Below are 12,341 nucleotides of genomic sequence, written 5' to 3'. Positions count from 1 at the left end.
CACGCCACAGCTAGTGCAGAGGGGACTGCTAGACTGACCCATTTTGAACAGCTGCAGCTGTGTGCGGGCGACGTTTAGACGGAGACTGTGCAGGAGCGATTCCTCGTGACGAGTGCAGCGACACGTAATAAGGAAGTCCATTGGGGGGTCTATTGATTGCAGGTGACTGTTGTATGAGGCAGCCTCAGCTCTGAATGCTTGGGCCCGAGCAGCACACCGGCGGCGTATAGGCATACAACAAGCAGAGTAGGCGCGTTCACATGAAGGTGACTTAAGTCGACTGGGCAAGGTAGGTCGATCTCCCCTCTCCATGTACACCCGCCTACATCGACCTAAAGGGGACGTCGACGCAGCAGAAATAAGTCGCTACGTTGGGGTAGATCAGACGACCGGAGTCGTCTCGCCTTTGCCATGTAAACCGGGCAAGTCGACTGTGCCGACGGTTTCCGCTACGTCACAACCGCATCTACCGCCGTGCTCCGCCCGCAACGTAAACATGGCGACGGATGGATGGTGTTTGTGGGGATGAGTATAGGGCTGTTGCCAGACTGGCATGCAACGCAGCCAAAACAAGACTCGTTCCAGGTGTAGATCTATCGACTGGGCCGTTGGTAGAAAGCTTTAATGTTTATAGTCAAATGTTTGCAGCCCCATCTGCCGCATGACAATGGGGTGTTTCACCGCGGTGGTGTGGTACCCTACCCCATTGCACGTGGAACATTATGTGGCGATGATGAAGAAAGGATGAAAACACAAGAAAGAACTACAGGGCGCCCGGAGCAATCCAGTGGACGCCAGGAAGTCCATGAACGGGTGAAGAACCCGACGATGGAGAACAGGATCTTCATAGGGGCCAATGAGTGCAGCTAAGGTGAGCGGGCTCTTGCTGATACGGGCAAGCTCATCACACAATATCCGCCTTTGCGGGCAGTGTAGAGTGCGCATCCCATGAGAATGTGCTGGGCGGTCGCCATGACACCGCAGGTGGAACAGAGGCCCTTGAGCTTGCAAGGCATCTCTACAGATATGCATTCCTACTACAGTCAGACCTCGTTTTATGAACCCTCGATATACGAATTCCCTCAACTTACGAACGGCACCACAGGGAACCAAACTTTTTCCCTGTATTTTGACCTCGTTTTACGAACCCTCGATATCCGAACTATGAACGGATTATTAGGGAACGGACCCAAAGTAGCCAAGCCATTCTGACCTCGATATACGAACGGGCGTTATGAACGTACAGAGGACAGGCCAATGGACCGGAGGATAATGAAAGTTCCTCAGTACATGCTGCCAAGGTCAAACATACAATGTCCCACCGTCGCTACGTTCCACAAACATGATTCACCATTTCCTGAAAGAATAATTCGGGCGTTTACAGCCGAACGGTTGTGAGTTTGGACCAGGTCTCCGAGATGGAAACATCTTGCCGTTCCAAGAGAAGGCGTTCAGTCCTGACAGCCGGTGACAAACGTAATATTTGCCGTTGGAAACAGTCTCATCCGCGCGCGATACGGTACTTTGAGGACCAGGTAGATGAATCAAGTGTCAGACTTCTGTCATCTCTTCTAAACAGGATAGACCCTGCAGAAAGTATTGTGCAAAACACAATTACGCAGTATTTTCAAAAATAAAACTTATTCAAATCAATTTCCCGTGTTTTTGTGAGGTATTTGTGCACTGCACTCCTCGGACCTCGATTTACGAACGATTTTCTGAGAAACGAAGGGTGTTCGTAAAGCGAGGTTTGACTGTATACGCACCACTAAAAGTGAAGTGTGATGCAGTAGCAATACGAAGAACTGAAAGCTGTCACCGAACGATTGCAATTTCTAAAATTTCACGATTTCTTCTTGCGCGGTGGTGGTGCCAATACACACACTCTCTCTCTCTCTCTCTCTCGGTGGTGGCGTGACATCCGCTTCTAATATCGTTCGTGCTCCTGTCCCACGTGCAACTCTCCGTGAGTTTTGGTTGGTTGCGAGGTGGCATCTAGGATTTAGCACATACATCAATCCCAGACCTGCCGTGAGCTCGTCTTCGGGTGTTGGCAATACGATGGTTGTAGACTAGTGCGTTTGTTGCGTTAAAGGGAGCCAGCGAAGGGATATGGCTGGTCTTCCACCATGATGCCAATACATAGACAGGGTGTCCCAGAAAACGTGTAATTGAATTATGATAATAAAAAAAAAAAACTACACCACCTAGAGTCATGCGGTCAACGGCACTTGTTCTTACTAGGTTTTTACCACCTCCTGAAGTGAATATCGTGTAACGTAAGTTTAATTACGTAAATTTTTGCGAGCTCAAGTCGGAAATTTGCAAAGTAAAGGTCACTTTCTTACCCCACCAATGTGAAGAGCGTGTAATTTAGTCAAGTTAGTGATAATTGACAGGGATGTTCAGGAGCTATCCCATCGGAGCTATTGCGGCAGTTTCGTAACCAGGGGTTTTTCGGGGGTCCCCCCCTCCGAAATCGTACCCTTGGTAGTACATTTGGGACAAAGAAACGAGGGTGAAATCCTCCTCCCCATGTAAAGTCCCCGTAGAACCCCTTCCTGGAATATTTTTTTTTCCAGTTGCGGTACTGCATTGCGACTTGTCCCATCCTTCAGGTATAGCAACACAAGAGGTATAGACTCCTGAACACTTTTTGAGCGCCGTGGATGGCCAATACATAGGGAATCCTGTTACCCAAAGTCCGTTTGAAACGTCATTTTAGGGAGCACACGTTTTAGGGTCACACGTTTTAGCGGGAGCCAGACTTCCACCTTGATGTCAATATAACCTCGAAGGCCTCCAGGCGCTCCACATGAGAAGTGGAAACATTTCTTCAAACCTGGTTTCAGACAACTGTCACATTATTTGTATTGCCCATTATGTTATTTCATGGTTTGTATTGTCAAGTGTAGTATGGGACAAGCGCGATGCTTGCTCATATTATTGCTATGCCAATGTGCTTGCCTATATTATTCCACGGTTCTGTGTTGCCATCAAGCTTGTATTGCAAACTATAGCACGGGGCAAACGCAATGCTTGCCCACATCGTATTTATGTTGTCATCAAGTTTCTGCATGGTTATTGAATCTCGTCTTTGTAAAGGCCCCCTTTCAAGCTAAGCGTAGTTATTCAATCCCAAATCTTTTTCGCGGCATTCCATGGATTTAAAAAAAAATTGGCTCAGCATCGCCTGCTGCTAGATGAAACTGGAAGCTTCCGCTAGCATTACTCCATTGTACATATTCCATTCGGCAGCTGGCGCCACATCCTCAAACAGTGCTGCGCTGCGCTCCACGCGGTGGTGATAACTTCAGTGAACGAGACAGCTGATCTCGCTGATCTCAGAACAGGTTTCCCAAGCGAGAGTTCCCCGCATTGCTGATGCATGAGTGTGCACCTTTGCCTCGGTCGCTGTATATTGGTGACTTCACTGGTAAATGCTACACAGGTACTAAAATCTCAAGCTCACGTGCATAAGGTGGCTGGCAAGTGCGCGGAAGAAAACGTTTGGGGCTTCGGGCGGTTCAGACTCTGCAGGTCATCACAAAACGTATGCACGAATAGCTTCTGCAGTTGCAGAAATATTGTGTCTTGTATCCTTTTATATATCTGCCGCATACGTATACTGCCTTGGATTGGGAACATTCTTGGATTATGCAGTTTGTCTGCAACAGACGAAGAAGTCGATTGATTCGGCGGATGGTTGCAGTAACTGTGGAAGTATTGGCTGGCCAGAACAGTGCCCCTTCGTTTGTATTCGCTGGCTTTTCCTCAGACGCTTTCAGACATATGTCTGTACAGTTCCCTTAGAAGTCGGCCCAGGACGCACATTCCCCCAGGCCGTCAGTCGTGACGTTGCCCATTTCTGTGAGGCCGACAATGGCGAGCCATTTCATCATCCACCACCACCACCATCACCTGTATTCACTGCCGACTACGCCAAGCATTTTCCAGCACCACCATTACCACCACCACCACCACCTCTATTTACTGACTTGAAAAAACAATTCATGGCCTGAACAATACGGAAGTAAACTGACAACTACTTTCCTGTTTACACCGTCAGATAGGATGTACACACTTCTAAGGTGCCATTTTGGGGCTCGTTCGAGTTCGTGCTATGTAAACCGAGAAAACCTTCCTATGTAAAACCTTCCCCCTCCAACTGCGAGGTATATTAGAATCACGGCGGACGACTACGACATCTGAAAATATGCATTGCCAATGAGTGCATTAACCAATTACGCTACGCTGACATCTGCCCTCCATCGACTGACCAAAGCGCCTCATTCGACCAACGGAACACATATCAGTCACTGTCTTCACAGTGTCTCCCACAATTCTTTCCACACACATAGATACAACACCAGTCGGAGGCAGCGGCATCTGGTGAATACGGCGTCGTCGGTGACGCATATTGCCCAGCTAAGAACAATACACACAAACAGCGGAGTACCAGGTCACGGAAACCCTTTGCAAAATAATTCAGAGCAACTGATTAGGTTTACTTCGCTGCTAAAGACAAAATGAAATCACTGCACACGCGAAACTCTTGCTCCATTCATCAAAGAGTCGAAGTATCCACCACGCAAAATGTTCTCGTTGGACCGGCGTCGTGCCACTGCACAAAAATACCTTCGAAAACAAGCCATGAGCGGCGCTACGTGACCACGGAGGCCAGAGCCGTATATTAAAAGGGAGTCTGGCCATTGGGAGGAGTCACAAAAAGAGGCTCGACCTGTCAATCACAGTTTCGGTCCTCTGATTGGTTTCCTTTTTATCAAGGGGGTCGCCATGACACCTTACTGCCACCCAAAATGGCGACGAAAACAAACGCAGTGAAGCGGGGATTTCGTGACAAAAAATTTTCACAGACTACTCTGATTTCACGCCGCAAATGTACATCCTCATATACGTTTCTCGGAAATCAGTTTCAACTTACGCTCATCCGCCGATATCTAACTGAAAATAATACGTTTTGTCGCCGGTGTTAGGCCTAGTGAACACGGCGATCATAATGAAATCATAACAAAAACGCCAGTGTGCTGTACAATCTTATATTTAATAGCTGGATTTCATGGATATAAACATTCTTGCCTCTTATATTCCAACTATTCATGTAGATTTGTTTAAAAATCATACCGACAGCAGAATGTGTCCCAGCAGGTGGTTCTGCCGGCAGCGGTACAACGACGGAAGCAGACGACAATTCCCAACGTGCCTTACGCTCCCTAGGTGGCGCTCATCAAATTTGCACCAACATTCCACTACTTTTGCAGATTGCGAGAGGTATCCATTTCAATCCCATCCAATCCACTTGCCACCCAAAATGGCGCTGCCCATGTTGGATATGGGGACAAATAGTGAGGATAGGTTGATTGATAGCGCCCCATATTTCAAGACTTCATTGGTCGGAAAGCTGAAAAAGTGGGTGGAGCTTCAGGTATAGGCATGACCCATTAATGGCCAGACTCCCTTTTAATGTACGGCTCTGACGGAGGCTAGCCCGATCTCCTGGCGTGACGTAATCAGATCAGTGTGACGTAGCATCAGCGCGTAGCTACGAGCAGTCGTGTTCTAATTCTCAACTGCAACTGTGTCTGCTATACGTATACAGTGAACCCTCGTTATTATGACAATTCATATTAACGGGGGATATTTGCAGAGGTTTCACTGCATTGTTCCCCCGGAGTATGGTCGTAAAGCGCGTATGTCAGATTATCGGGGGTCATATTAACGAGGGTTCACTGTACAAGGCGCGCGGCGCTACTTCAGGCGTACCCTCTACGTCACCGAGTGACGTCAAAATCGTGCATTCTCTTACGGAGTCTCTGGAGGAGTTGAGGGGTTTCTAGAGGAAAAAAGAGAGTGGATAACAGCATCCGCTCGTTGATTGTGCTGTAGACTGCGAGGTGGTGGGTTCGAACCCTACCACCGGCTCTGCTGTTCCAGGTTTTTCCTGGTTTTTCCAGACGGATGTCGCGCAGTTTCCCCTAAACTCGACCCTGGGCTCATGCTAACCCACCCAGTCCCCTGCTGCGTCCTCTCTCCATCTGTACGCCGCTCATATCCACAGTTCGTTCGCGGCGCCAACACAGAATAAAAATGAAAATAAAAAAATATTAAAAAAGTATGAAGGGCACTTTTACTGACACTTTTACTCATTTAAAGACAGTTTCACAACGTCTTACCTTTTACACGCCTTACAAGTCGTTTACCTCACCATTACACATCGGACACATCACGTCCTGCTCCTGGCGTCACAGCTTCACGCTAGCTCTGAAGCAACGTCCGCTTGTCACGGCGAAACTACATGCAACGTGAGACGTGTGAAGACAGATTTATTCGCATCAGGCTTAGACACTTGAGTACCGTTCGCCATTCGTAGAAAACGTTGTGCATTCTTGACGACGGTCGCAAGAGTTCACTTTTCTTATAGCGCAGAAGAGAGGAACAACACAAGAACAGTCTGACTAATGGGCTGAAGAGTGGACGATGAAACACGTAACATTTTAGTACACACTCGAAATAAATATGTCTTTCGTACAAGTTTTTGACGTCAAAAGAAACGAGTCAATCGAAAGATGTGCGTTCACGGGTATGTTAGAAACCAGTTCTGGATCGTGCTAGAGAAAAGTTTTCAAAATGCGCGCTGGGTGGCGTGACACTAGCGTGGCATTTCGATGATTCAGCGTTCCTGCCAATACATAAAGTGAACACTGAAATGTGTGCTGGGGAGGACATGCACTGAATATCAGTGACACTTTTGTGTCACGTGATGCCGTTATGTGAAAAGTAGAGACGGCTCTGGATTTTTGCGTCAGCAGTATGGATGGCGTAAGTACCGCGTTTTGTACCACACCATCATCGTCATAGTATCGCATTTGGCGAGGTGGGTTCTTTTTCCGTCTGAAGCTTGAAGCACTGTGGCCACATGTCTATCCTTCCGTGCGTATGTCGTGAAGCACTCCAGACACCAAACTGATTGGCAATGACAATGACTGGACAGTCATTGTCCTATTCTTTTCCCGTTGCAGTTATTGAATGTCCCACTTCAAAGAAATCTCACTGATAAGGAAGACGGCGCAACATCATAGCTGTTCCAGTTCCACTGGTTGTGGTTCTGGATGCCACCTTAGGACACTTTTGCGCCACAGTGGCTGTCTTCTCCCACCCCCGTGCGATCTCGTACTCTATGCAACTGTCACGTTTCAATGATGGGCGCGAGACCCGCTAGCGTCCAATGTCGCGTCATATCTTTCAACACTGCATTATAGACGAGCAACGCACCCATGTTCATCGATTACGTCTATTTGCACGTCTGCACGTCCGCCACACTAACGCACGTCTTGCACTCGACGTAGCAACACCAGTGGAACTTGCACTTGCAGCGTTCCTTGATCTTCAGCTTGTGGCTGTTGTAGCCTCTGCCGCAGCACATGAGGCCACAGCCGTCCGTTCCGGAGGACGTCTTGTTGCAGCGTCTGCCCGAGGTCCCAAAGGATCCTATGGTCTCGTTGTTGATGCAGTAGTCGGGCGATTCCTGCATGTAGACCAGGTCCTCCGCTGTGGGTACCCTGAAGCCACGTTGTCGCACCTGCGCAACAACAACGTGAGGGTGAAAGATGGATGTCACTGAAAAAACGTGAGGTTTCGCTGAGGCTGCCCAGGTCATGTTGTACTTTTTTACATTTGAGTGGTAATGTAATGTAAATAAATGTAATAAATAATGGATAAATATAAAAGGCGCTTGTTTGCATCGATGTGAACATCCACGCTTCAAGTTTCAGAGCGGACACCCCTGGAAAATAGGCAGATACGCCTAAGTCATCCGACCGTGACCTCACGGTACTCAGGCAGCCGCGGAAGGGGTCACGTGCATTCTTGAACCAATGGGAATTGTCACGCGCGGTTCTGACGTCGTAGCTCGACACAGCGATTCGTTAAAGTGTTTGTATCTCGCGCAACTATACAACAAACACGTAGAGTTTTTTTTCTTCTTTCTTCCTTAATACTTCGTGCAGTACAAACGTGCATGATGTAATAAACAACCATGCATCGAAGTGTTGGAAGATGGGTGTCATATGGGCGATGTAAGAGTGTGATATTAACCAACCTGGAGCTTTCCACGTCTGTTGATCTTGACTTCTGTGGCTCCGTCGTATTTGTCCTTGATGTGGTCTCCAACTTCTCGGAAGGGAGCCAACTGTTTCCAGCAGGTCACAAGGGAGCACGAGCCCGACACACCGTGGCATTTGCACGTCACACGCATCTTCTTGATCACCGCCTGCGAATGCCAAGGCTGTGTCTAAATATCGTTATGCGAATCGGTAGTCTGAGCGGTGCGGGAGATTTTACCGGCTAACTAATTATGTGAATTATGTAATTATGTGAACTATTAGGCGAAATTTAGAAATATTGTGAGCTATTATGTCCGCATGTGGCTTGGGAGGGAAAGGTTACGTTTGGGGCAGCGAAATTTCTTCAAACATTGGCAGTGCAAAGGCTTCAGAGTGGTGGACGGGATCATCAAGTTCCACTTGAGCGAGTAAGTATGAATGAAATTATGTTTCCCGAGCATTTGAAAGCTTTCCAGGGGAGGGAATTGGTAAGATATGCGGGGCGGTTTAAATGTGAAGCACAGCGGTGTTGGCACTCCTCGAGAGTATACGATGGGATGCTGCACTTCAGTGCGATAGCAATGTGGCAATGTTTTTAGAACTTGTCTCAGTTGTTGACTCAAGGATAGAAATAGGCGAGATACGAATAACAAGTGGGGTAACAAGCGGGATAAATGGTTAGGGAAAGCTTAGGAAGATGAGTACACAATCTTCTGTGGCTCATCTCATAGAGTCAACAATACAAAAACAAAATTATGTGACTATGTAATTCGTCACCAATACAACAAGATTTTCCCGGCAAGCTTACGCGTGTCCCATCCTACAGTTGGCAGTCTTGCTCGATGACAATACACACAATTTGACGCGTCAGTTTTGGCTTTATTGGAGAAAATTAAGTGAATCAGTAAATTCAGGATGTAGAGAATAGCAGGCTAAAACGTTAAGGAAGAGGGGCTCACTAATTCTGTGACTCATCTCATCAGTCAACAATACAACAGCGGCGTCGGTACTCCCCGAGAGTATATGATGGGATGCTGCACTTCAATGCGATAGCAATGTGGCAATGTTTTTAGAACTTGTCTCAGTTGTTGACTCAGGAAGTGAAGATGTGGGCAAGCATTGCTTGTGTTGCCCCATCTTACGGTTGACACTAGAAGCATCCCATCCTCTGAGGAGGCACAAGGCTACCTCCAGAGGTAGTTCTGTTACTCATACACGGTTGATGACAATACACGTATGTACTCCAGCCTTCAACAAAAGACAATACACATCCTTCAGTCTTCAATGGTATACACGCTATCTCTGTCTGCCTTCATCAGTTCGGCATGTCACTGTACTTTCCCCTTCCTGGAAACGGACCGGACTCTTGCAGCTGACGTCATTGATGTGAGTCAAGTGTTCGACCGCTTGTTGTAGGACTTGTTCGACGGTAACAGTTACGATGATCTCTACTTCTGGTTATAAGTCTCCTCAGAAGACTTTGTGTGTGGGTGTCCTCTACAGTACATTTTTCAGAATTTCCCCGTTCTCTCACATCAGCATCCCCTTCCCCCTTGTGCAGAAATACATAGATATATAAAAACTACGGCACGCCTTTAAAAATCATGTCGAAGAAGCGCCTGATTGATGCCTTGCCAGAAAACTGTCTCAATGACACTCTCATCGCCAGGGGTACAACCTCCCCCAAAGGAAGGCTTCCAGAAAGCCTCTAGTATATCTGTGTAGGGGGGGGGGGAAGTGCCACAGGAAATGGTGGGAATTAACCCCGACAAAGGAGGAGAGGCCGCGGTTCGTGGTGGTAATTAGGCCTCGCTCCACACGAGCACAATTGCCACGGGCAACACTGATGTGTTTTAATATCACTTCGTGCACGTCTTGTATTCTTTTTCGTCGCGCCCTTGTCTTTGATGTGGCACCGACTTTTAACGACCTTTGTGTCTTTACTTTTTTTGACGCTTCTCAATTGTTGCTCACGAGGAAATTGAAAGCCCGGCCCGGCCCGGGCTATGATTTTTTTCGAAGGCGGGATGAGGGCGGTGTCGAAGAATTGTGTCTTCAGTGGCGTGAGTCGCAACGGAAGCCATCATGATTTCCGCGGATGGAAATGGATGGATGTACCGTAATTCGCGATGCTCTTCGTCTAAAAGGAATGGGCTTTAAAACGACGCAATTAATATAGGGTGAAGCATAGGACTGGTGGAGGAAGTCGCTGTTGAGGCTAATGGTGCTCAACATGAAAGTTGTCAGTCACCACAAGTCAGAGAGTCGTCACACAAGTCACCACAGAGTTGTATCAACTGAGCAGAACGTACGCGTTGTCAACAATCGCCCTGCACATGAACATGAAAGAGGGGGGGGGGGGGTAGCCACAGAATAAGAGAGTATAATAATGTGCGGGACTGTCATGTACTGTAATAGACAAAAGCTACTAAAATTAAGTTTATCCATGCGACAGAGTGTGGTTGTGGACAGCTACGTGGACAAATCCTCAATGCTACTTTCGGAACGTAACTACGTTTTGTTCTTTGAACGTATTAGTCACAGATGCCGGCTGGCTCTGGACAACAATACTCTGCGCTCCATAAGCTACAGGTGCCACTTTCTATGGCCCAGTGTCCTCCATAAGCTATGAAAGAACGTTATCGGATCGGTTTTATGCTTCTGGAAGGTATGCTTGTGGCTTAGGTCCTTCTGGTTCTTGCGTCTACATTTGTCACCAGAAAGGAAAAAGTGTACATAAGTGAGTATCACGTTGACTTCGCCAATCGCTTCCGCGGAAGGTTTTTGACGACCCTTGGACCTTAGCGTTCCCATTGTCTACAGAAAGGGGGAAGTCCACCGCGGCATATACGATCGTCAAACTGTGACTCAAACCAGTATGTCCTTCCTCTTTCGAAAAAGCCGTAAAGGCAACGCTAATCCGTGTAGGTATCTTGAGCACACGCACAGCGCACCCTGGGCTTCCATTTCACACCGTTTTGAGATTGGAACCACGTCCGTAAAACGACGCATAAATCTCTGTTGAATGTCCTGGTATCTTTTGAAATGTTCACCCAAAAGAGGCAATATAAGTCCAGAAGGACGCCGTCGACACATGCGCCGATAGGAGACGTGACGACGGTAAGCGAAACTTTATTGGAGACGCAAAGAAGGGGAAGCGTGTCTACGGGCTTTCATGCTTCCGAATTTTACGAACCTTGATGTTTCAGTTATAAAACTTTCGAGGGCGGCTCTATTCTTTCGGTGTGTCATAAAGGCTATATGTGACGTTTTGTGTACGGCTTCAAGTCGGGTAGAAGAGGTCAACGAACTCACTGGGACGGAAAGACGCGGTACAGTATATTTGCACCCGCTCGAGGGAATCTACGTATAAATTGCAGACGACGTCATCAGGAGAAGTGCAAGAGAAAAAGTAATCGGAAATCCGCAACTTCTCTCGCCTCCGACAGGAGACAGACTACGTTTACTTTTACCTACTTCGCATTCCGTCAAGCCACCTAATACGCTGCCGAGGATGTGACTACCGACCTAGTTTTCGAGTACCACGGTGGGAGCTTTACCCAGCAGTGAGCTGATTACGAGGGAAATTTGGGAGTTATTCCGTATGGAGGAACAGAACACATGTCGCTACTTTAGCACTTCCTCGGTTAAAGTGCTATCACCTGGATTTCACTATCTGGGCTTACGACGAACGGCAGGGTTCTCGAGGGGGGTGGGGATATATTAATTAGACCAAAGTAAAAACGGGAGAAAGGTCAGCCAAACGGGAAGTTTGCTTGCTATTCCGCAAGGAAAAAAGAAAAATAAATGAAATCATAAAATAAATAAAAAGAGAAGAATTAGAAATCAAGGATAAACTAAGAAACCGTGAAAGTTGGAGGAGATAGATTAAAGACAAAGATGACGAAAAAAAGATGACTACCAAACGGCGAAAGAAGGATGAGATGCATCACAGAGAGCCTTGTGTAGCATCTGTGCTCTTATATTTGATTTGTGCATTGAACTTTCTCAGTTCATAACAAACCTGTTAGTTGCGAATTAGTACTTGCTGTGCCCCGGTTTTCATGTTCAGCTGCTTCTCTTCGTGGATTTTTATGGAGCTTGTGCATCTGAGAGATTGAAACTATCTCTCCTGTAGATTATGCTGAATCTCTTACAGGTACCGGGGTTCTGTTTTGCGATTGTTGTCTTTGTGATGTCATGTGTGTGTGTTGTTGT

The 12,341-nt window shown here is 47.2% G+C and overlaps 1 protein-coding gene across 4 annotated transcripts in view; it reads right to left on the bottom strand.

Moving 5' to 3' along the window:
* Positions 1 to 6,328: 6,328 nt before the first annotated feature.
* Positions 6,329 to 12,341, bottom strand: part of LOC135387939 (protein Wnt-5b-like) — a 245,233-nt gene continuing 239,220 nt past the window's right edge. For all 4 annotated transcript variants that reach the window (XM_064617169.1, XM_064617171.1, XM_064617170.1 and 1 more), the window contains exons 5-6: positions 8,120 to 8,290; positions 6,329 to 7,600 (exon numbers count right to left, since the gene is read on the bottom strand). In XM_064617169.1, coding sequence (XP_064473239.1) covers positions 7,313 to 7,600; positions 8,120 to 8,290 — 459 coding nt within the window. In that variant the 3' untranslated portion in view covers positions 6,329 to 7,312. The remainder of the gene's footprint in view (positions 7,601 to 8,119; positions 8,291 to 12,341) is intronic.

The sequence above is a fragment of the Ornithodoros turicata genome, chromosome 3, assembly GCF_037126465.1.
Source record: "Ornithodoros turicata isolate Travis chromosome 3, ASM3712646v1, whole genome shotgun sequence".
NCBI classification, from domain to species: Eukaryota; Metazoa; Arthropoda; class Arachnida; order Ixodida; family Argasidae; genus Ornithodoros; species Ornithodoros turicata.
The sequence above is the reverse complement of the archived record's forward strand: the minus strand, read 5'-3'. Positions and strand labels throughout refer to the sequence as shown.